This window comes from Ursus arctos, unplaced genomic scaffold (assembly GCF_023065955.2).
Source record: "Ursus arctos isolate Adak ecotype North America unplaced genomic scaffold, UrsArc2.0 scaffold_17, whole genome shotgun sequence".
NCBI lineage: Eukaryota > Metazoa > Chordata > Mammalia > Carnivora > Ursidae > Ursus > Ursus arctos.
This window is the reverse complement of record NW_026622841.1, coordinates 37,579,075-37,605,497: the sequence shown is the minus strand read 5'-3', so window position 1 is coordinate 37,605,497 and position 26,423 is coordinate 37,579,075. Positions and strand designations below refer to the sequence as shown.

Sequence of the window (26,423 nt, the reverse complement as noted above, 5' to 3'; positions counted from 1 at the left end):
TAGACTCACATGTGGTAGATCTAACACCATGTGCCCTCATAATTTTCAGAATTTTAGGCATTAGTGAAAGATGTATCTTTCATTTCTCCCCTTTTTGAATAATAGTATTTATTGTGATAATTTTGTCCCTGTTCCACCATTGCTTGCTAAGTATACAGGAGCAGTACTTAACACCATTTTAATTCACAGGCCACCAGGTCAAAAGAAGCTGAAACCAGAGAACTTCATCTGCATCAGATCTGCTGCAGAACAAATAATCATGGACCTCTGCATGATTCCATAATAGAATAAAACTTTTGGGGAGTTGGTGATTATAGTCCGCAATTGGATGGGTTGTTAATCATGTTGCCAATGGACTAACTGATAGATTAATTGCTACACAAATTGTTCCCAAAGAATCACATCTCCTGGCAACCCCATCTTGTCTAATACTCTACGACATTAAAAGAGGGATTGATTATGTGCTTTGCTTTGGCCAGTAGGACTTGAGCAAACATAAAACAAGCAAAATTTTAAGCTCTTGCCCATTGAGATTTGTCCTGCTAGAACACTGTCCCAGACATGGGTGTGAGGCCATCTTAATCACCATTTCCAGTTAAGTTAGCAGATGTGTACATCCATATGATTGGCCCCAGGCAAGAACTAACAAAATTGCCCATCTGAGCTCAGAACAAATTGCTCAATGGTAACCAAATAAATACTTGTTCTAGCCACAAAGTTTTAAAGAGAGACAGACACAGAGAGAAAGAGTATCTGTATGTATGCCTATACCAACAGATAGAAAAAACAATGCTTTATTTTCCTGAAGATATTTTCATTAGAGTAACAGGGACCAAATCCAGATTGTAATGAATAAATGAGCAACTGGGAGGTGAGGAAACAAACACTAAACTTAGGTAATCCTTTCCAGAAGTTAAGTAAAACAGAAGAAAGACAAAAAGGGATAAAGGTATGTGTGGGATTAAAAAAATTTTTTCTTGAAAACAAGAGAAACATCAATATTTTAAATGCTGACAGAAGTGAGTTAAGAAAAAAAAAAAGGAAATCTTGAAGACAGATATGAACACCTGATGGAACAAGATCCTTAAAAAGCGAAGATGGAATGCAGGTAAGGGGCGTAGCCACTGATGGGGGAAAGAAATTTTCCTTGGAAAGACAAAAGGAATAATATTTATGGAAGCCAAGGATGTTCATAAGTGGGATAACAAGAGTTTGAAGTATTTCTGTTATCATACCTCCTATTTTCTTTGGGAAGTAAGAGATGAATGAGTAGTAAGGTAGAGGATTTGGAGACTTGAACAAAAGAGAGGACTGGAGTAGCCACCAGAGAATACTAGAGAAAGTTCTGGTTGACAAGCAATAATTTTGGAACACTATTAAAGGATGCACTGAGGTTGGAAATAATGAATGTATAACATCTCAAATTGGGATTATTGTGTAATGTTCTCTGGCACTATTCAGCAGCCTGGGGTGTAGGAGTGGAGATGGCAGACCATCAGAGAGATCTCATCAGGGCTGGCATTTTGTCAGACTAGAAGGATGGTAGGATAAAAAAGCAAAGAACCAGATATATCAATTAGTGAGTGTTTTAAGAGATAAATTCATTAGTCAAGGAAGTAAAGGAAAATGGGGATGATAGAATGGGAAATAATGGATATTCCAGGATTTGAAGTGTCCTTAAGTTTCAAATGAAATATAATAGAATTAACAGATTTAGAGAACTCAAAGTATCAGAGATTTGGTCAGTAGGGTCAGAGGATTAAATATTACTTTTCAGAATTGAAAACATATACAAAATGGTGAAAGCACAGCAAAATTTTATAATTGGAATTATAAGCATTTTAACAGTCATATTTCTTTGGTCCTCATAGGTGAAATACTCTTGGGAATAGATGACACAGCATGGTGGAGAACAGGATGTTCTGAGATCTCAGACACACCTGTCTGAATGCTAGCTCTGCCACTGACTATGTGATCTTGAGGGAATTCAACCTCTGGAATCAGTTTCCTCATCTGTAATCGGGGATAATGGCAGTTTCTAACTCACAAGGTTTCTGTAAGGTTTCAATGAAATCATACATATTAAGTGTTTAATATAGCCTATGATATATAGTAGGCACCTAATCAGTATTAGTTTTATCACTTATTGAAAATAACATTATTTTTGTATAATAGATTCTTTACATCTTAAAGAATGATTTCTAAATACTTTCTGTCTATGCCATCCTTCCAAATCATAGTAACATTTTAATTATCTGTATTGATTAAATGAAAAAATTTTCAGTTCAGTAGAGATCACTCCAAATTAAATAAAGCCATCTCTAGGCAGTTTAGAAAAATAGGTGGAAGAAAAATAAAACAAAACCTTTTACTGTATGGGAAGATATCCACATAATTATTTCCATCATATTGCCATGTTTTCTCATTCCTTGTAAAAACAGAGAGAACATGTTCATAGTAACTCTACTTTAAAGAATATTCTTTTCAAAATTCAAAATTGCAATTAAACTGCTATGAATGCATGGACAAGCTTATGGCAGATTCATCTCTGCTAATCATAGGCTTGACAGTACTCATTCTGACTATAATGGAAACCACTGTGATTTAATGGGCAAAAGAACTATAATGGTTGATCCAAAAAAGACTGATCTTTCACTCATTTAATGTAGTCTATACCCAAAGGAGATGACAGCTTTACAATTACTTATAGAGCCTTATCTAATAAAAGATTAAGATGATCCTGGTTAAAACAAACAAGCATCCTCCCCAGAAGAAACCCCACAACCATCAATAGTAGCCCCCAGCCCTAGGAAACTAATCTGCTGTCCTTACAGCCTGACCTATATAGGACATTTCACATTAATGGGATCATACAATGGTGGTCTTTTGTGATTATGGTAATGATTACACAACTCTGTAAATACACTAAAAAATCAATGAATTATACACTTTAAATGATAAACTTCACAATATGTAAATTAACTCAATAAAGCTGTTTTAAAAATTCAAGCAGTTTATAGAAAAACACAATTGACAATTTAGACAAAAGTGAAAAATCTTCAATTAAAAGAAGAAAAACTGCAGACCTAGAAAGGGCATCACTTTCTTTGTCTTTGACTCTACCCCAATCCCATCATAAATGTACCCCTTGCAGTACCCAAGAAAAACCCAACAGGTAAAGACAGTGCCTGGGACTACAGATAATGAATAAATAAAATTGAAAAATGTTAAACTCCTGCCAAAGGTACAATCAGCTGATAACCTTTATTAGATAAAATGCTTTAAAGTGGCAAAAATGTTCTGGAATTATCAAAATGCACTCAGACACACATTTACAACAATTTGTTATTTTCTCAAGAATAACTGTATACTTTAAATATTTCTGACACAAGTAACCTACTCTATTTGAAACTAGATTTTATGCTTAGATTTAACTAACTCTGAATGATGATCTACAGGAAAATATAATACATAATCTTTTCACAAAAACCCACATATGTTTACCTTTCTGGAAGTAACAGATCCTGGTAGCTTTTGTTTATCAAAAAATCACAAGCTATATTTTTTAAATTTCCTTCAAGTCCTATTTCTTAATCAAAATTTTCAGTAAAGACTATGAATGTAAAATTGTCTAACCACTACCACCAAAAGTTCATTTTTCCAAGTAATATTGGAAAGTTCTTTTCATTTTGGTAGTTTAGTCAGAAAGAAAAAAAAAATTCGTCTTTTTAAATAAGATAGGTGGCTACCATTTCATTCCCAAAATATTAATTCAAATATAACTAAATATCTAATCCATAGTTGTGGTGACCTAAACAAAAAATATAGCATAAGAAACATAAATAAATATACTCTATAAATATACTCTATTATCAATTCAACGCCAGCAAATCTAACTACCAAATATGTAGTCAAAATAAAATAAAATGACATTTTATTAAATTAAGAAAATAGAAAAGCCTAAAATAAGCCCTGATTTCTTTTTAAAAAGGTTATGAGCATTAATTTCACAATTAATCTTTCAAATAAAGTTTATGTGTATATTTACTTGGTAACACCTTATCATCATTACAGTTTTTGTCTAGAAGTGTATTTCTCTGACATTGTTATTTGTGTATTTCATGTTGTCAAAATACCAACTAACTTTCTATGTCAATGAGAATTAAGGCCTTCTTTTGCCCTTAAGGATTATAAAACAGAAACTGAAAGGGGCTTTGGAGTCAGAAGGAACTTGATTTAAATTACCAATTCTAAAGCTTACTACCTGTATGATGATGTATAAATTACTTGACTTTCCTAAGTATTAAAATTTTCACCAATAAAGTAGGATTTCTGTGAAGTACAAATACAGAAATATGTATTTGGTAAGTGACTAGAAAATAGCAGATTTTTTTGTTTCCTTCTTTTCTTTCTTCTCTAAAAAACCTTAAGATTTTTTATTTGAGAGGGAGAGAAAGAGAGAAATTGCATGCACAGCGGGTAGGGGCAGAGGCAGAGGGAGAGAGAATCTCAAGCAGACACTGCACTGAGCACAGAGCCCAACATGGGGCTAGATCTCAGAACCCTGAGATCAGGACCTGAGCTGAAACCAAGTCAAATGCTTAACCAACTAAGCCACCCAGACACCCCTAGAAAGCAGCAGATGTTTGGTAAATGGTAGCTCTTACTGTATTGGGTGGACATTTATTGAGCACCTACTCTATGTATCAGGCTCTAAGCTAAGCACCAGAAGACAGCACTAAGCAAGTCACTCTGATGCTGGTCTTTATAAGCTTTTTTATTTATTCAGCTGGCTCATTTTCATAACATATTTACATAAGAAAGGCTCCTTTTTTCAGTTTTCCCAAAGATAAGCTATAAAATATCTTAGTTTACTGTGTGAATTATTTTATTTAAGGTAATCTTTCAGCTGGCCTATTATCCATAGTGTTTAACAGTTTATCAACTGCTCAGAATCCCAAGTGGGATAAGGTAAAAAATGGGTTTTGATAACAGACAGTGGGTTCAAATCCCAATTCTATCTTGTGATCTTGAACAAGTTTCTCAACCATTTAAATTGTCATTTCCCCATCTATCAATTAGATAAAAGAATAACCATTTAAGGGGCACCTAGGTGGCTCAGTTGGTTAAGCGTCTGCTTTGGGATTGATCCCCACATCAGGCTCCCTGCTCAGCGCGCAGCCTGCTTCTCCCTCTCCTGCTCCCTCTGCTTGTGCTCTCTCTCTGTCAAATAAATAAATAAAATCTTAAAAAAAAAAAAGAGTAACCATTTAAAAATAGTTTTGAGCTATTATAATTGTTAATACAGCTACTATAGTAGAGTTATGATAATCATGGCTATTGGAATTATTAAAACACCTAAAAATCTATTTTCATTATGTAAAAACACGCCTAATAATTAATTTAAAAACATGTGAAATATACAACATATCATATCAACAAAGATTAATTCTCTTCTTTTTTTTTTTTTTTAAAGATTTTATTTATTTATTTGACAGAGAGACAGCCAGTGAGAGAGAGAACACAGCATGGGGAGTGTGAGAGGAAGAAGCAGGCTCCTGGCGGAGGAGCCTGATGTGGGGCTCAATCCCAGAACACTGGGATCACGCCCTGAGCCAAAGGCAGACGCTTAATGACTGCGCCACCCAGGCGCCCCAGATTAATTCTCTTCTATCTACTTAACAATATTTCTCAAGGCCCAGGACACCATCAGACCTATGACCCACAAAGCATTTTCTGAAAAGGTATGCTGATTTAGAGAAACAAAGAAGAAACAAAGATAAATATAATAAATATAAATATAATACCAATATAAAATTACATAAATAATAGTATAGAAATAACAATAGCTAATATATATTGAGTACATATCACATGCTGGCATTTTGTCCAACACAATGTCATTATCTCCATTTTTATCTAAGGTCACAGAACATGTGGCTCTAAAGTCTGCAATTTTAAGGACTGCACTCTAATGCCTCTTAAAGTAGACATGGCCCTACATCATGACTGCCCCGTCATAACTTTCTCAGAGCCAGATCTAATAATGGTGGTGAGGGAAGAGAAATAGGACAGACAAACTTATCCTCCTGCTTGGGCAATCTAACTGTGTACTAATTGTTCAGAATAATCTGAATAAAAGGTATGAGAAGGTACTTATCATTTCTAAACCTGAAGATAACCGAAAGTTACAGTGATGTCAAGATTGAACTCCCTTAAGAATAATAAAGGCAAATAAGTTAAAAAGACAGAAAATCATTACATTCTCTTTCAACAGACCTATTATTATTTCTTTAGAATAAAATAACTCATTAAAAAGGGCACGCTGTCCTTTTATACACCAATTTACACATCTAATCATCTAATCAGTTTGGTGTCCCTAAAAACGATGTAAATGCTAGTCATTAATTTACTAGTCAAGTTGGCTTATGGAGATTACTACTTAGCATGATTGCCTCCGGATAAGGAACAAACAGGTAGGGAAAAAATCTATTTAGTAAAGTCATTTCACCTTTATGAAGTGAGACTATCAAAAACATGTCTAGATTAGTAAATTACACAACTGAGCAAAGATTCTATAAAATATTCCAAGTATCATTAAAAAAATAACTCCCTGGGTTCTTTAAATAACAGCCCTTTATAGGCTCTATCGAGCTTACAAAAATGTTAGCATTTTAAATCTTACCCGTTTCAAATGCTCTTGTATTTTAGATTCCAGATCTTCAATGTGCGAAATCATTTTGTTGACACATGGTGCTGGGATGTTTACTAAAGCACAGCTTTGACGTCGACATGGATAGCTAAAGTAAATGCCTTTATTCACCCCTTAAAAATAAAGCAGACAGGAATTAGTTAATAGTTACATACAAAATAGTAAACTGTGACGTTCAGAATATGCAAAAAATATTCTGCTCTATTAATACTAATACTTTTAAATTTTCTTTAGTAAACAAATTGATAAATATTTCAGAAAATATGATAATTATGATATTAAAATTATATAATTATATAAAGTATTCCATAACATCATGAACTAAACATTGAAAACAATTAAGAAAAAAGGCAGAAAACCAGTTAATCCAATTGTTTCTAAATATTTCCTGAATCACTTAAAAAATGACTTTGAGATATATTTTAAATTCTCCCTTCAAAGAGAGCCCATATCTTCCAGTGTAAATAATATCCAACCACTCATGCATTTAAGAAGTTCTTCTTTAAATCCAGCATGAGTTTCTCTTGCTGAGAAAAAAAAAAATAAAAGCCAGTCCCCTTCATCCTTATAATAACCTCATTTTCTACCTTCCATTTCTGAAAATTGGAGTCTCATGCAAAGAGTGATTGATGTTCCCACTATAGCTTTCAAGTTGTACTCATCATAAAATCCACTCAGTCCGATGTGCCTCAGTGATTCTAATCCTGGCATGTCCCGAACCAACTGAAGGTTGCAGAAACACAGCAAAGTTGTCCATGAAACTCCACCAAAGTGCTTACTTGCAGTCCTTTTGCCTCTAAGGACTCTATTGGGCTGGATTATAGCTGCAATCACTGATCTTAAATGCAACACACAATATAGGATTGGTGTCTCAGTGAGAACAGTGTGATGTCCTCATTTCAGTTGACCTTGAAGAACATAGAAGTTATGTTGTTGCCTCCAGACCATGCTTTTTTGTTTCAATGCCAACCCAGAGACAGCAAATACTTTCATTTAAACTGCCATCTTTTAAATAGCTTTTAAATAAAGTCTCATAATACCCCTTCTCCAAAAACATGATCTCTGTGAAAATAGCATATCTCTTTCACTTATACACAAAAGTGTTTACCCTATCCCATATATTACATACACACATATATATATATATATATTAACATTTTTAAGAACTAAAAACATGTGCTAATCATGGAACTATGGTAAGTACTTTCTGATTCCACATTTTATTTAATCCTCACAACAATCTTATGAAGTGGGATTATTATCATCTTGATTTCATATATGAGGAACAAAGGGTTAGAGAAGTTAAGTTATATAATGTGTCCATTTCTACAGAGCTGATAGGTGAGAGAGCTGAGACTTGTACTATATCTCCCTGGCTTTGGAGTATAAGCTGTACTATGAAGGCTGTTTTTGTATTTTTAAAAAGATAGCAAAATAAAGAGAAGCAGTCCTAAAAACATATTTCAGGGCATCTCAAATGTTTTGCATTTTCATGTGTTTTTGAATTTTGATTGTTCTTTCAAGATATCAGTCCTGATACTGTATCTTAGTTTGCTCTGACTGTACTCAACACATGAATTTGCTATGAACATTTTGTGTGTTATATTCCATCTTTCCTCTTTAGTTCATACATAGATATGTATTTTCATCTCCATAATAGTCATAGGACTAAAGAACAAGCTGGTGAAAATTACATATTGATCTCCTATCCAAATATCTTGATAAGGGCATGTTGTCCTTCCCTCTAGAAATAAAGTTTTAATACACATTTAACAACCAGGCAGTTGTCCTTATACGCAAAACATTTGTTTTGCTTCATTAAATGGAGAAAACAAGGATAGTAATGACTCATTTAACATTTTTCTGTATGTGCTACTCTAAACCTATTATGTGAATACTAATTAATTTCCATAGCACCCCATGGTGCTATGATTAACATTTTACATATGGTAAAGTGGAGAAAATGATATACTATGAAGTTAAAATTTGCACTAAAAGACATGTAAAAGACATGACATATAAGTAGCACAATGCAGAACCAGAATTTAGGAGCTATCACTGTTTTTATTCTAATACATGCACAGTATAAGTTAAAACTTTCCTTTCTGTTTCTTTTTAATTCTACCCAGCTTAAAGAGACACCCTAGATCACTAAAGTAGATGTCCACGTTCATTCATTTTTTGACTGGAGTGATAACTAACTATGCTTAAGTTAAAACTACTCAGTCTCTAATCTCAGATTTCTCACTTAATAAATGAATGGGCTGGTGGGGTATTATGTAAAATCCTTTTTACCTAAAATTTCATGATACAACTAATTAATGATTTTAGTCACACATATTGACAGAGCTCCTCCTCGTGAAGCCTGTGCACAAATGGTCAGGGTGAGTCTATTTTCTTTTAAAGATTTATTTTGAGGGGGGAGTGGGGGAGAGGGAGAGAGATAATCCTCAAGCAAACATCCCGGTAGGCATGAAGACAGACACAGGGCTCTGACCCCAGGACCCTGAGATCAAGACCTGAGCTGAAATCAAGAGTCAGACACTTAACTGACTGAGCCACCCAGGTGCCCCCCAGGGTGAGTCTTTAAAGACTTAAGCTCAGGCAAGACTTTCATCCTCTCTAAACATCTGCCCAACTTTAACTTCCTTGCACAAAATTAATGCCTAAGAGGTAAGTAAGATCTCCCCAGATCTAGGCTACAGTTGAGGTGTGTTGAGGCTCTGCAACATGAAACTTCCATTTGAGGAAAAATATGGACTGGCTGATTATGTGGGCAAATGAAATAAAAATACTGTGTTCATAAATTGCCAACTCTGCTTGCTCAGTGAATGTGACCCTTATGTAATTTACTCACCCAGACAATTCTTCCTTCTCTCCTGCTTTTAATATGTGGTTCCTTTATGTCTATCACCCCAATTATTGTGACATCCCTTTATCTGAACTCAGCACTCAGGAGAAAACTTCTCTCAACACAGATTTGTTTTTCACATTCTGTTATCCCTCTTAACATTCTGATTTTCTTTCCAAAATGTAGAAAAAGTCAGTGCTCTCAAGTGTAGTAATAATTTTCTACTCCTTGCAAAGCCTGTCTGATGAACAGAAAGTACTTTTAATTTTTTGTTTTTACAGAAACAAAGCTCCCTTTAGTTTTTGTTACACACTGGGGGGTTTGGGGGATGGGGGGGACCTTTCCACGATATTAGAGTTACTTGCTTTTCGTTGAAACTTACAACATTGAAACTTATAACTGAATACATAAAATAATACGCACGACTCTAGAGTTGGACATAACTACGGACTACATCTACTCTAACCACTACATAAAGGGCTCTGTTCTATGTTCACTTATCTCCATTCCCTTCAGTCTTTCAAAATCTGCAACTTCAATGTATTTAGTTTTGCTTCCCTTAAGTAATCATACGTCTTCCTATTACTGTCTGGCCACATCCTATAGCTATTATCTTATACTAAGTTTTGCTTTGACTAACAATTCTTTTCAAATGAGCAATCTATACCAGCAGCCACAGTATTCTCACATCCTGATCTCTTCTTCAAACTGCAATTTCTATGCAACTTACATGGCTCTTTCCCTATGAGGAATTCCTGAATCTTTCAGACATCTGACTCTACCTGTCGCATTTTCTATCCCTTTATTAGTATCCAGCTGTGTCACATTTATCTGTTTCCCCATCCACCTTCCCCATGAAGTTCTGTATTCTTTATGGAGAGAAACTATGTTTAGTGCCTTAAAAAACTGTTGAATGAATGAACGAATGAATGAATGAATGAAAAAATCCCTCTTTTTTTTAACTTTATCATCCTGTAACCTGGCTTCTGGTCTCTCAACTTTATGAAATCTTCATTCACAAACCCCATTAATCAGTATATCCACTAACATCTGTGAAGGAGAAACTGATATAGATTCAGTCTTCCAAGTCTGGAAAAAATATGTGAGACAACTGTTTTCAGACGTTAGAAAATAGGACTGCTAGCCTTTGATTCCCGAGAAAGGAAAATTCATAAGGTTGAGCCCCGCAATCACCATGCTCTCTGCCAAGGGACAATTTTTCAACTACAATATACAGATCCGGGGGAAGAAAAGAGCACAGAAATCCTGCTGAGATAAGGGGCAAAGACTAGTACCATGGGTAATGGAGACAGAATCTTCAGGGCAGGGAACTCAAAAGGACATAGCCTGCAGAGAAGGGCCCCCAGAAATCCTTGTGAGAGTGCTCTCTGAACCTGTAGATAAGGGTTAAATGGTACGTGTACGCAGAGCAAAATTACCTGAAGGTTAACAGAGAACATATGCTATGGGATTGAGAAAGGAACAAAAACACTAGAGGTTGAGTGGTGTTGGTAAAAGAGTATTGGCGAGGGATGGGGAGAAAACCTTAGAAGTCCAGTACTGACAGAATGCAGAGATTTCATCAATGCCTCAAAAACACTCTCTTGTGCTACAGCTTAGAAGGAAGGACTATACATTAGAGTAAGAGCTCCTCTAGACCCACCGAAGAAAGTTTAAAATCAAGCTATAATATAATATGTGACAGAGACAGAATTTAGCGAAATAAGAGATTGGTAAATTTCTTGTGTGTGAATGAAAAACAGGAAAATGTGTTTTAAAAGTCTAGGAAAAAAAAAATCAATAGAAACTGAAACCAAGTTGGCCCAGAAGCTATATACAGAAAAGATTTTAAAGTAGCTATTATAAATATATTCAAAAAGGTAAAGAAAAAATATGTTCAAGTAATTAAAGGAAAATATGGCCTTAATAAGTGAACATATTGAAAACAATGAAACTATGAAAACTATGAAAATGAACCAAATGGAAATTCTAGAAACGCAAATATGAAAATTTAAATTAACAAATATATTGGTTGGACTTAACAACAAATGGACATGATAAAGACTCAGCGAATGTGTAGATGAATTGATAGAAATCATGCAATCTAAAGAACAAAAAGAAAAATGAAGAAAAAAGAACAGATCCTCAAAAAACTGAGTGACAAAAATCAAATAATCTACATGTATAAGGTTAAGGTTCTTCAAAAACAAGAAATTTGGAGTGAGGGGCGCCTGGGTGGCACAGCGGTTAAGCGCCTGCCTTCGGCTCAGGGCGTGATCCCGGCGTTATGGGATCGAGCCCCACATCAGGCTCCTCTGCTGGGAGCCTGCTCTTCCTCTCCCACTCTCCCTGCTTGTGTTCCCTCTCTCGCTGGCTGTCTCTATCTCTGTCAAATAAATAAATAAAATCTTTAAAAAAAAAAAAAAAAAAAAGAAATTTGGAGTGAAAAATATTTGTGGAAATAATGGCCACGTTATTTCAAAATGTGATGAAAAAACACTTACTTAAATATCTAAGAAGCTCAGCAACTCCCAAACAATTAATATCAAGAGAACTAACTACATCTCAGAATATCACAGTCAACTTACTGAAAAACAATAATAAAAAGGAATTCTTTAAAGCAGCCAGAGAACAAAAGGGAACATGACATAAAGGGAACATGCATATGAATAAGTGCTACATTTCTCATCAGAAAAAAATGCAGGCCAAAATATAATAGAAAAATGTCTTTAAAATACAGGCAGGCAGGCAGGAAGGCAGAAAGGAAAGAAGGAAGGAAGGGAGGGAGGAGAAACATTAAAAAAAATAATAATAAATTAGACTTCATTAAAGACAAAATACTCAACTCCTCAAAAAGATATTTAAATGAATGAAAAGACAAGCAAGAGAATGGGAGGAAATATGATTGGAAAGTTAGAACATGATTGGAGAATTGAAACTTTTAGTCCCATTCCAGACCTCCAGGGGAGGGGGGGAGCTGCAGGTTGAATCAATTGCCAATGCCCAGTGATTTAATCAATCATGCCGATCTAAAGAAGACTCTATAAAAACCCAAAAGGATAGGGTTTGGAGATTCCAGGCTGGTGGACATGTGAAGATTTGGGGAGAGTGCAAACTCAAAGAGGGCATGGAAGATCTGTACCCTTTCCCCTACTTTTACTCTATACATCTCTTCCATCAAGCTGTTCCTGAGTTATACACTTTTCTAATAAACCAGTAATCTAGTAATTAAAAATGTTTTTCTGAGTTCTGTGAGCCATTCTAGCAAACCCAAGGAGGGGGGTTCATTGGAACCTCTAACCTATAGTAGTTGGTCAGAAGCACAAGTGATAACCTGGGCCTTTGATTGGCCTCCGCAGTGGGGGGAGGGGAAGCCTCGTAGCACTAAGTCCTTAACTTGTGGGATCTGACTCTATTTCCAGGTAGACAATGTCAGAACTGAGTTGAATTGTAGGACCCTAGATCATATCCAAGAATTGCTTGATAGTGGGGAGATCCCATGCTCACACACTGGAATTGGGTACAGAACCTTTTAATTACCTTATGCTATCTCTGCTATTATTCTATATAGCCATTCTTTTTTGTTGTGTTGTGCCAATTGGTGTACAATTATATTTTATCTGGCCTGCAAGATTATACACTCCATATAAGGATCATTTCTTAAATAACTCTATATCCTACTAGCACATGTATATTCCAGTGTCTTAAATTAACTGTTTCACAAACCAATCATTTGATGTTTTAAAAAGTTTGTCCCAAACTAAGGCAATAAATCCTAAGCCAGGAGATTAAAATTCTAATCAACATTTCTGCTGGAGAGAAATAGATAAAGAATCAGAATGTCACCTTACCCCAATTTTATCCTGTCAAACTGAAAATCTCCAGAGCAGAAGTTTACCAAAATCAAGATTAGAATTTTTTGATTAATATAGAGTTCTTCACCAAAATAAGCTGAAAAGAAATAAGCATGAGTCCCTATACATGAAATCTATGCATTTTGTCATCTCTTTCTACCTCTTTCCATATACAATATCAGAAACACTTACAAGAGCTAATGTTTTATGGATTCTTAATTCTGAATTTCACATGATGAAAATATTAGTCCTGCTTCTTTTTTCTTCTAAGAAACATACCCTCAATGAACTGGAAAGGATCTAGCACCTGCTAGTCTTAGCATAAGCAATACAGAAAATGTTTATATTAAAAATTCAAATTTCTGAAATTATAAACAATTCTTATAGCCTAAATGTAATTAACAGTATATTATTAATAAAACAGATTATAATATTGTATTCTTAATATTATATATCATTACTATGTTAACTATTAGTGATATTTATAATTCATTTCTTAATAAAAATATAATATGGACATCACAAACTAATGCGCAAATGTAAATATAGCTTACAAAGATAACTATGTAACTTATACTCAGTCCTTACCTTCAGTATTTGTCATTTTATTTTCATGAAAAATTTCAATGTCTTCCTTAGGGGCACCAAATAGAACCAAAGCTTGTGATGTGGCATTGTCTTTTAAAAAGAAAACAAAAATTTCAGTGAGTAGTTAATATACAATTTTTAAATAAGCAAAATAATTCGTGAAACTATGTTGTAAAAGTATTGTCCTTGCAAAAGCAACTATAATTCAAATATTAACCAAAACCCACAGTAGAATGTATTTAAATGTTTTCTATGGTACTTCAGTTGGCTTAACTCTCAAAAGAAGGTATTCAAAATAGCATTCATCTATTAAAAGCAAACATCGAGAAACTGTCCAGAGTGGCATCACCAAAACAATGGAGTAGGAGACTCTAGTCTCCATCCTACAATAAAGTTCAATAATTAGATGATTATGAACAGACAAAAATAGTTCTGGGAGAACTCAGGAATCCATTCAACAAATTCCAGCAACACAGTGGAACAAAAAAGCCCGTGAATAACCTCACAAAAAGGGAAGGGAGACAGTTTCATTTTGACTGCATCATCCCACTCACCAGGCCAACACTGCTCAGCACCAAGAGGGAACACTCTAGCTTGAAATAGTTTCCCTCATTGGCAAAGGAAGAACAGGGTGAAAGAACAGCTTCCCCACCCTTTTGGGACACTGCACAAAGGACCTGCTCTGGTTTCATCTTACCCAGAGACAAGCAAAGACAAGATTTACGGAAATGGCTTCGAAGAAGGAGGAAGGACAGAGGCTACCAATATAGTCATACAAAGAAAGTGATCACAATTCCCAGTGGCCTGCTCTGTGGAGGAACCCATGACTTTCGCCAGCAAAGTTTTTCTTCTAAAATGAAAGAAAAAGTGTTTCCAGACAAACACAAAGTGAGAGAATTTATCACCACCAGACCTGCCTTACAAGATATGCTGAAAGGCGGGGCGCCTGGGTGGCACAGCGGTTAAGCGTCTGCCTTCGGCTCAGGGCGTGATCCCGGCGTTGTGGGATCGAGCCCCACATCAGGCTCTTCCACTATGAGCCTGCTTCTTCCTCTCCCACTCCCCCTGCTTGTGTTCCCTCTCTCACTGGCTGTCTCTATCTCTGTTGAATAAATAAATAAAATCTTTAAAAAAAAAAAAAGATATACTGAAAGGAGCTCTTCAAGCTGAAATGAAATGACTTTAATTAATAACATGAAAAGATTTGAAAAAATTAAACACATCAGTAAAAATAAGTATCCATCAACTTCAGAATACTCCAATACTATAATATAGTGGTGTGCTAATCACTTAACTCTAGTATATAGATTAAAGAAATGCGAAAAATAGCTACAGCTGCAATCACTAATGGATATACAATATAACAAGATGTAAATTGTGACACTCAGAAACATAAAAAGGAAAGAATAAAAGGGTAGAGTTTTTGAGTATGATTGAAGTTGTTAATCAGCTTAAATTATACTATTATAACTACAAAATATTTTCTGTAAGCCCTAAGGTAACCAACCAGAAAGCAAAACCTACAGTAGATGCACAAGAGAAAAAGAAGGGAATGAGAGTATACCACTAGGGAAAATCATCAATTCATAAAGAAAGACAGGATGAAAGGAAGAAATGAACAAAAGAAATATAAAATGGACAGCAAATAATCAACAAGATGGCATTACTAAGTCCTTACCTACAATAATCGTTTTAAATATAAATGGATTAAGTTCTTCAAACAAATGGCATAGAGTGGCTGAATGGAATTTTTTTTAAAAAGACCCAACTATATGCTACTAAAGACTTGTTTCAGATTTAAAGACACATAAAAGCTCAAAGTAAAGGGAGGGGAAAATATATTTCATGCAAATGGAAACAGAGATTAGAGGTAGCTATACTTCTATCAGACAAAATAATCCCACGTGTAATAGCATGAAAAAGTGCTTGCTTCCAGAGCACACATACTACAATTGCAACAAACAGAGAAGATTAGCATTGCCCCTGCACAAGGATGACACACAAATACAATAGCATGAAAAGAATAAAATACTTAGGAATAAATTTAACCAAGACAGTGAAAGATTTATACATCAAAAACTATAAGACACTGATGAAAGAAACTGAAGAACACAAATAAATGGAAAGATATCCTGTGCTCATGGATCAGCAGTGTAAATTTTGTTAAAATTCCATTCAATCAAACCCTATCAAAATCCAATGGCACTTCCCACAGAAACAGAAAAAAATCCTAAAATTCTTATGGATCCACAAAAGATCCTGCAGAGCCAAAGCAATCATGAGGGGAAAAAAAGAACCATCACACTTCATTATTTCAAACTATATTACAGAGCTATAATAATCAAGAAAGTATGGTACTGGCATAAAAACATACACAAAAATCAGTAGAATAGAATAGAGAGCCCAGAAAAAAAGTTCACTCTGGTGTTAGTGGAACCCAAGCAGGCCAGCTCCCTCTGGGGGGGGGGGGGGGCAATGATCATAAGGAAACTGGACTTGAGAAAAGAGTGGGAAACATGAATGAGATTCTTGACATAGAGATAAAGAATAACATACCAGAGAAAAAGAGCTCAAAAAATGAAATGAAAAAAATACTTGATGAAAGGAATAGCAGGATGGCAGAAGCAGAGGAATGAATTACAACACAGAGTAACGTAAAGTAATCAAGTTGAACAAAAGAGAGAAAAAAAGAATTACACAAAATGAAAATAGATTTAGAGAACTCAGTGACTCCATCAATCATAATTAATAACATTTGTATTATAGGAGTCCCAGAAGAAGAGAAAGAAAAGGGAGCAGAAAACTTTAAGAAATAATAGCTGAAAACATCCCTAATCTGGGAAAGTAAACAGATATCCAGATTCAGGAGGCACAGAGAACTCCCATCAAAATCAATAAAAGCAGACCCACACTACAACATAATGTAATTAAACTTGCTAAATACAATGATACAGAAAAATATCTTAAGATCAGCAACACAAAAGAAGTTATTAACTTATAAGAGAAAACCCATAAGGCTAGCAGGAGATGTTTCAGCAGAAAATTTGCAAGCCAGAAGAGAGTAGTACAATATATGCAAAGTGCTGAATAGGAAAAATCTGCAGCCAAGAATACTCTATCCAGCAAGGATCATTCAGAATAGAAAGAGAGATAGAGTTTCCCAAACAAAAACTAAAGGGGTTCGTAACCACTAAACCAACCCTGCAAGATCTCTAAAAGGGGACTCTTTTAGTGGAAAGGAGAGACCAAAAGTGACAGTACAAAGGAGGAAACACAAAAACAGTGAAAACGAAAAGTTTCTGTAAAAAATCAATCAAGGAGCTCACAAAGAAAAGGACATAAAATATGACACCATATACCTAAAACACGGGAAGCAGAGTAAAGAATGGGTTCAAACTTGAGCGATCATCAACTTGATATAGACTGCTGTATGCAGAGGAGGTTATATAGAACCCTAATGATAACCATATATCAAAAACCAGTAATAAACAGGCAAAGAACAAAGAGAAAGAAATCCAAATATTTAACTAAAGAAAAACAACAAAACATGAAAGAGAAAAAGACAAGAAAGGTACAGAGAAAATCTATAAAAACAACCACAAGTAACAAAATGCCAATAAATACATATCAATAATTACTTTGAATGTAAATGGACTAAACACTCCAATCAAAAGGCACAGGGTGAAGAATGAAAAAAAAAGTAAGACCCATCCATATGCTGCCTATAAGAGACTCATTTTAGACCCAAAGACATTTGAAGATTGAAAGTGAGGGGATGGAGAAACATCTATCACACAAATGGATGTCAAAACAAAGCAGGAGTAGCAATACTTATTTCACCAAAATAGACTTTAAAACAAATACTGTAACAAGAGACAAAGGATACTATATCATAATAGAGGGGACAATACAATATGAAGACGTAACAATTGTAAATATCTATGTACCCAACATAGGAGCACTCAAATACATAAACAGTTAATAACAAATATAAAGGAACTAATTGATAATAATATAATAATAGTAGGGTACATTAACACCCCACTTACATCAATGGAAAGATCATCTAAACAGAAAATCAACAAGAAAACAAAGGCTTCGAATGATACATAAGAACGGATAGATTTAACAGATATGTTCAGAACATTCCATCCTAAAACAGCAGAATATACATTCTTTTCAAGTGCACATGAACATTCTCCAGAATAGATCAAATAATAGCCCATAAAACCAGCCTCAACAAAATCAAGAAGATCAAAGTCATACCATGTATCTTCTCTGACCACAAGGCTATGAACCTAAAGTCACCTACAACAATGAAGATCGAAGTCATACCATGCAATTTCTCTGACCACAAGGCTATGAATCTAAAGTCACCTACAACAAGAAATCTGAAAAGACCACAAATGCGTGGAGGTTACATAACATGCCACTAAACAATAAATACTTTAAGCAGGAAATAAAAAAAGAAATAAGAAAGTACACGGAAACAAATGAAAATGAAAACACAATGGCCTAAAACCTTTGAGATGCAACAAAAGCAGTTCTAAGAGGGAAGTTTATAGCAATATAGGCCTACCTCAAGAAGCAAGAAAAAAAAATTAAATAAACAACCTAAACTTACAAGCTGTGAAAGAACAACAAACAAAACCTAAAATCAGCAAAATGAAGGAAATAATAAACAGTGGAGAGAAAAATGATATAGAAACTAAAAAGACAATAAAACAAATCAATAAAACCAGGAAGTGGTTCTTTGAAAAAATTAATAGAATTGATAAACTTCTAGCAAGACTTATCAAAAAGAAAAGAGAAAGGATCAAAGTCACAAATGAGAGAGGAAAAATAACAACCCACACCACAGAAATACAAAAAATATAAGAGAATATTATGAAAATCTAGATACCAATTGGACAACCTAGAAGATATAAATTCCCAGAAACATATAAACTACCAAAACTGAAACAGGAAGAAATAGAAAATTTGAACAGACTGATACCAGCAAAGAAACTGAATCAGTAATCAAAAACTCCCAACAAACAAAAGTTCAGGACCAAATGGCTTCACGGGCAAATTCTGCCAAACATTTAAAGAAGAGTTAATACCTATTCTCAAACTTTTCCAAAAAACAGAAAAGAAAGGAACACTTCCAAATTCATTCTATAAGGCCAGCATTATACTGATACCAAAATCAGATGAAAACACCACTAAAAAAGAGAACTATAGGCCAATATTCCTGATGAACACAGATGCAAAAACTGTCAATAAACTACTAGGAAACTGAATTCAACAATACATGAAAAAAATCATTCACCACAATCAGATAGGCTTTATTTTTGGGATGCAAAGGAGAAAGGATAAAAACCATATGATCATTTCAATAGATGCAGAAAAAGCATTTGACAAAGCACAACATCCAGTCACGAAAAAAACCATCAACAACGTAGGTCTAGAGGGAACACACCTCAACATCATAAAGGCCATATATGAAAAACCCACAGCAGACATCATTCTCAATGGAGAAAAACTGAGAGCTTTCCCCCTAAGGTCGGGAACAACACAAGGATGTTCACTCTCACTAACTACTTCTATTCAACACAATATTGGAAGCTGTAGCCACAGCAAGTCAGTAAAGTCTCAGGAAAAAATCATAATGGATGTACAAAATCAATGTACAGAAATCTGTTGCATTCTATACACCAATAATGAAGCAGCAGAAAGAGAAAAATTAAGAAAACAATCCCATTTACAAGTGCACCAAAAACACAAGCAGTAATTTCTTTGATATCAGCTGTAGCAACTTTTTTCTAGATATTTCTCCTGAGGAAAGAGGAACAAAAGCAGAAATAAACTACTGGGACTACTTCAAAATGAAAAGCTTCTGCACAGCAAAGGATACAATCAACAAAACTAAAAGGCAACATACTGAATGGGAGAAGATATTTACAAATGACATATCTGATAAAGGGTTTGTATGCAAAATATATAAAGATCTAATAAATTCCAACACCCAAAAATAATTATCCAATTAATAAATGGACAGAAGACATGAATAGATATTTGTCCAAAGAAGACATACAGATGGCCAACAGACACATGAAAAGATGCTCAACATCACTGATCATCAGGCAAATGCAAATCAAACCTACAGTGAGATATCACCTCACACCTGTCTGGCTAAAATCAAAGACAAGAAACAATAGGTGTTGACAAAGATATGGAGAAAGAGGAACCCTCATGCACTATTGGTGGGAATGCAAACTGGTGCAGCCACTATGGAAAATAGTATGGAGGTTCCTAAAAAAGTTAAAAATAGAACTACCCTACGATCCAGCAACTTCACTACTGGGAATTTACCCAAAGAATACAAAAACACTAATTTAAAGGGATACATGCACCCCTGTGCTTATAGCAACATTATTTACAATAGTCAAGATATGGAAGCAGCCAAATTGTTCATCAACTGACGAATGGATAAAGAAGATGTGCTATACAGTCAGCCATAAATACCATTACTCTATTATATTATAATACTATTCAGCCCTAAAAATAATGAAATCTTGCCATATGCAACAACATGGATGGAGCTAGAGAGTATAATGCTAAGGAAATAAGTAGTCAGAAAAACACAAATACCATATGATTTCCTTCATATGTGGAATTTAGGAAACTAAACAAATGAGCAAAGGGAAAAAGAGAAAGAGAGACAAAGAAACAGACTCTCAATTATGGAGAACAAACTGATGGTTATCAGAGACTATGGGGGGATTAAATAGGTGATGGGGATTAAGGAGGGCACTCATGATGAGCACTGGTTGATACATGGAATTCTTGAATCATTATATTGTACACCTGAAACTATATAACACTGTAAATAAAATAAAAGTTACACTTAAATAAAAATAAACCAAAGAAGATTTATCACTTTCATAAATAAATAAATAGTGCTAGGAAAACCAGACATTCACATGCAAAGGAATGAGACCAGTCACCTATATTACACAACTTACAATAATTAACTTGGAATGGATTAAACACTTAAATGTAAGATCAGAAACCATAAAACTCCTAAAAGAATATATGGAGAAAAAATTCCTTGACATTGGAATTGACATCTTCTAAGGATTCTCTCAATATGACACCAAAAACCAAAAGCACAACCAACCAAAACTAAAATCAGTAAGTGGCACTACATCAAGCTTAAAAGCTTCTGCACACCAAAAAACAAAATACAATATAATGAAAAAGCAACCTATAGAATGGGAGAAAATATTTACATACCATCTATCTGATAAGTCATTAATATCTAAAATATATAAGGAAATTATACAACTCAATTACATAAAAACAAATAATTTTAAAATGACAAAGGTCCTAAGTAGACATTGTTCCAAAGAAGACATACAAATGGACGACAAGTACATGACAAGGTATTCAACATCACTAATCATCAGGGAAATACACATCACCACCATGAGATATCATCTCATATCTGTTACAGCAGCTATTATCAAAAAAGACAAGAGATGCCAAATGTAGAGGTAAGGGAAATCCTCATGTACTCTTGGTGCAAATATAAATTTATACTGCCATAGCCATTACAGAAAACAGTACCAAGAAGTGAAAAACAGAACTTCCATGTGATGTAGCAATCCCATTTCTGGGTATATATCTAAAGGAAATGAAATCACTATCTCAAAGAGATATCAGTACCCTCATGGTCACTACAGCATTACGACAATAGCAACTTAAGTATCCATATATAGATATATATGTACACACATACACTATATATACACTATATATACACCATATATATATATATATATATATATATATATAACATATAAATGACACAATGGACTATTGTTCAACCATAAAAAAGAAAATCCTGTCATTTGAAACAACATGAATGGACCTTAAGGGAATTACACTGAATGAAATAAGACAGAGAAAGACAAAACCAAATGATCTCACTTGTATGTAGTATCTAAAAAAGCCACCAAACTCATAGAAACAGAGAGTGGAACAGCAGTTGCCACGGGCTGGGAAGTGGGGGAAATGAGATGTTGAGTCAAAGGAAACAAACTTCCAGTTGTAAGAAGAATAAGTTTATATAAAATACAGCATGGTGATTATAGATAACTAAGTTGCTATGAAAGATTCTACATGTTCTCACCATAACAACAACAACAACAAAATGGTAATTATGTAAACTTAAGTATGTGTTCAATAATCTTACTGTGGTAAACATCTCACAATATGCACATGTAACAAATCAACAAAACATATGTTGTGTAAGTGTAACATGTACAATGTGGTAAATTTTAACTCAATGAAAATGTAGGTCCACAAAAAAAAATTTTCTGAGAATATTTGTGATATCTTTACTCCTAAGAGCAGAAATTGGAAACAATCTCAATGCCCATCAATAGAAAATTAAATTTTAAAAAATACAGTGCAGTGAAATAGTATAATGCTACTAAACTTCAAATACATGGAATAACATTGATATATCTCAAAAATACACTGAGCAAAAATAATCAGAGACAAAAAAATGGATATTTTATAGTTCCATTATTATGAAGTTCAAAAAAACCAAAACTAAACTATTGTGATAGATACCAAATACTGATTGCCTATAGTAGGTGAGAAACTTTCTGGGGTAATGAAAATTTTTTTATCCCAAAATGGGCAGTGGTTCTAGATTTATCATGTATACGTTTATCCAAATACATTCAATTACAAATTTAAAGCTTGAGCATTTCACTACACGTAAATTATGAAATAGGAAATACAATGTTTATTCTAATGGCATTAAATATTTTGATAGATTATATAAATATAAATAAATATAAGATTTAAAAACTTGTAGGATATCTTATGCTAATATTTAATAACCATTACAAGTAGGGTATTTATATTCCAAAACCCCACTGCAGAATGAAATGAGGCTAAAGCAAATTCTTAGCAAAACATAAAAGATATGAGTATTGTAAAAGTAAAAATATGATAGAAGATAGCACTAGCCAAATAACTATAATATATATGATCTAAATTTATCCAAAAAGAATAACCAAATAAGAATTATACAGAAAAACTGTAAACAGATACTTTTTTTTACTAAGAAAACTTTTTGTGATCAAATTATAAAGGTATGTTTCTGCATAGAATTGCACATGATGACTTTAAGACCAAAATTATTATTAGAAATAAAGGATACTTTATACTGGTAAGAAGGTCAATCCATCAGTAAGCTGTAACAATCATAAACATATACAAACTTAACAGAGCCTCAAGATGAAGTTAAAGCTGACATAATTGAAGGAAGAAATAGACAATTCGACAATAGTGGGAGACTTCAACTGCCTAATTTAAATAATGGATGAAACAACTAGATAGAAGATAGACAAGTAAAGAGTTTTGAAAACATGATAAACCAACTATACCTAAGAAACAACTACATAGTACTTCACTAAGAGCAGAAAATACATTTTTCTCAAGTGCATATGAAACATTCTCTATAATAGAGCACATATGATGCTATAAATAAGTTCCAATACATTTGAATGGTGTTGAAATCATACAAAGTATCTCCTTTGACTACAATGTTAAAAATAGAAATCGGTAACCAAAGAAAATTTGGGAAATTTTCAAATATGTGAACTTTAAACACAATCCTAAATAAATAATGGGTCAAAAAAGACATCACAAGGGAAATTAGAAAATACTTTGAGATGAATGAAAACAAAAAGACAACACAACTAGACACCTAATTAGTTTAGTAAAATCAGTGACCAGAGGGAAATACATAGCTATATATTCCTATATGAAATAAAAGAACTTTTGTCACATCCTAAGAAAAAGAGCAAACTAAATCCAGAGAGAAAGAGAAATATTAGGAAATAAATCCTCACAAAATACTAGCCAAATCCAACACCATGAAAAAAAGGATTATGCAGCATACCCAAGTGAGATTATCCTAGAAATGTTCCAACATATGAAAATCAATGAATGCAATAAGAATAAAGGGAAGAAACCACATAAGCATTCAATAGATGCAAAAAAAGTATTTGACAAAATTCAATCCCATTCATGGTAAACACACACAACAAAACAGGAATAGAGAGAAACGTTTTCAACAGGATAATCTTTGCGAAAAACCCCCAGCAAACATCAAAATTTATGGTAAAAAAGTAAAAGTTTCCCTTTAAGATCAGGAAACAGACAAGCATATCTATACTTTGCCACTTCTTTTCAATATTGTTCTGGAGATTCTAGCCACAGTAATTAGACCAATAAATAAATAAATAAATAAAATAAAAAGCATCAAAAAGATACTTTTTGATTGGTAATAAAATTAACAGAAGTGCAAGACTTCTTCACTAAAATCTACAAAACATTGTTGAAAAAAAAATTAATGCCTAAGTAAATACAAAGGTACCCTGTATGAGTATTCTGGAAGACATAATCTTGTTACGATGCCAAATCCCTAAAATCGGTCCACAGATTCAATGTGATCCTAAAATTCACATGGAAATGCAAGGGACTCAGATTAGCCAAAAGGAACAGTGTTGGAGAAATCACACTTCTAGTTTTAAAAATTACTACAAAACTATAATACACAGTATGGTACTGGCATAAGAATAGACATGTAGATCAATGGAGTAGAACTGAGATTCATCAAATAAACCCATATCTATGGTCTGTTGATTTTAACAAAGGTGGCAAGACTATTCAATTAGAAAAAAAGTCTCTTTTTCAACAGATGGTACTAGGACAACTGGAGATGTACATGTAAAAAAATGAATTTTGACTCCTACCATAAATCATATGTAAGAATGAACTCAAATGCATCATAAACTTAAATGCAAGAGCTAATACTATAAAACTCCTGGAAGAAAACAAAGGTGTAAATATTTGTGACCTTGAGTTTCTTTGAAGTGACATCGAAGGAACAAGCAATTTTAAAAATTAGATAAACTGGCTTCATCTAATAAAATTTTTTGTCCTACAAAGAACAAAATCAAGAAGATAAAAATACAACCCTTACTATGGGTGAAAACATTTGCAAATCATGTATCCGGTAAAGATCTAGTTTCTGAAATACGTAAAGAATTTCTACAACTCAAGGTTTAAAAAAAAAAAGCCACCCAGTTTTAAAATGACAAAAGATTTAAAGACATTTCTCCAAAGATAAACCAATGGCCAGTGTGCACATACAGAGATCTCTCATTAGAGAAATGCAAATCAAAACCACAATGAAATGCCACTTCATGGCCAGTAATAATGACTGTAAAAAACAAACAAACAAACAAACAACAACAACAACAAAAACCCACAAGAAACACAATATAACAATCCCTGACAAGGGTGTGGAAAAACTGGAATCCTCATATACTGCCCGTTTGGAATGTAAAATACTGCAGCTGTTACAGAAAAAAATTTGGCAATTACTCAAAGTTAAACATCAAGTTACCAAACGACCCAGCAAGTCCAGTCCTAAGTGTTTTCCCAACAGAAATAAGAACATATGCCCCCATAAAAACTTGTACTCAAACACTCATAAAAACATTATTCACAACAGCCCCAAAGTGGAAACGCAAATATCCATCTAGTGATGATGAATAAACAATACATGGAATATTCATACTATGTAATATTATTCAGCAATAAAATGGAACCTTGACAAAATTCTAGGTTAATAGAAGACAGACACACAAAGCCCACTATTTCACGAATTCATTCATATGGAATGTCCAGAATGGTGTCCCATCCGGCCTCCCCCTCCCCCACTGGCCAAATAAATTCTGGCTGTGAGGGCATTCGTTACCTCTGAAATCTTGAGATAAATACTGAAAGAAACGGCATCAGTGCTTATGCTGAGTGACGGCACCAAATGGTCCCAAAAAGCTGTGAGACTGCACCTTACTGTGCCCCAACAGTCTGCAGGTGCCCTGAGGGATACGTGAGAGCTCGGGGCCGCGCTCCATTGACCGCAAGGCGCAGGCGCCACTGGGAGGTCCGCCCACAACTTGTCCAGGAAGTTGTGTGGGGCTGGGAGCCCTCGTGCAAGACTTTGCGCTTGCGCGTCTCCACCACGACCTGGCTGGAGCGGCTGCTGTGGTTGAAAGGGTCCGTGAGCAGGATCTGCCGGTGGCCAAATACGCACTAGGGGAAAGCCTGACCGCCCTGTGGGACTTCATGCTGGCGGTAAAGTAAAGGACTCCCTGAGGAGCAGTAGGCCTTCATGATAAACATGGAGGTGCCAGCCACCTGGGACTCCTTGAAGACGTGGCCCTCCTGCGGCCCCTGGAGCTCCACAGGTTGGATGGGCCCCCTGCGCCGGTGCCAGCTGTCAGTGCGCTGCAGGAAAGTGGTGCCACGCCAGGGCGTGGTCTGGATGGCGTCTTTATACAGC

At 34.5% G+C, this 26,423-nt stretch overlaps 1 protein-coding gene and 1 non-coding gene across 2 annotated transcripts in view; one reads left to right on the top strand and one right to left on the bottom strand.

Moving 5' to 3' along the window:
• CCDC178 (coiled-coil domain containing 178) overlaps nt 1-26,208 on the bottom strand; it is a 374,996-nt gene extending 348,788 nt beyond the window's left edge. Inside the window, 3 exon segments of the mRNA XM_057313270.1 lie at nt 6,686-6,825; nt 14,006-14,095; nt 25,971-26,208. Coding sequence (XP_057169253.1) covers nt 6,686-6,825; nt 14,006-14,095; nt 25,971-26,208 — 468 coding nt within the window.
• LOC113253585 (U6 spliceosomal RNA) lies at nt 15,928-16,033 on the top strand. The gene has a single exon (XR_003315476.2). It is a non-coding gene; the product is annotated as a U6 spliceosomal RNA (small nuclear RNA).
• Nucleotides 26,209-26,423: the final 215 nt, after the last annotated feature.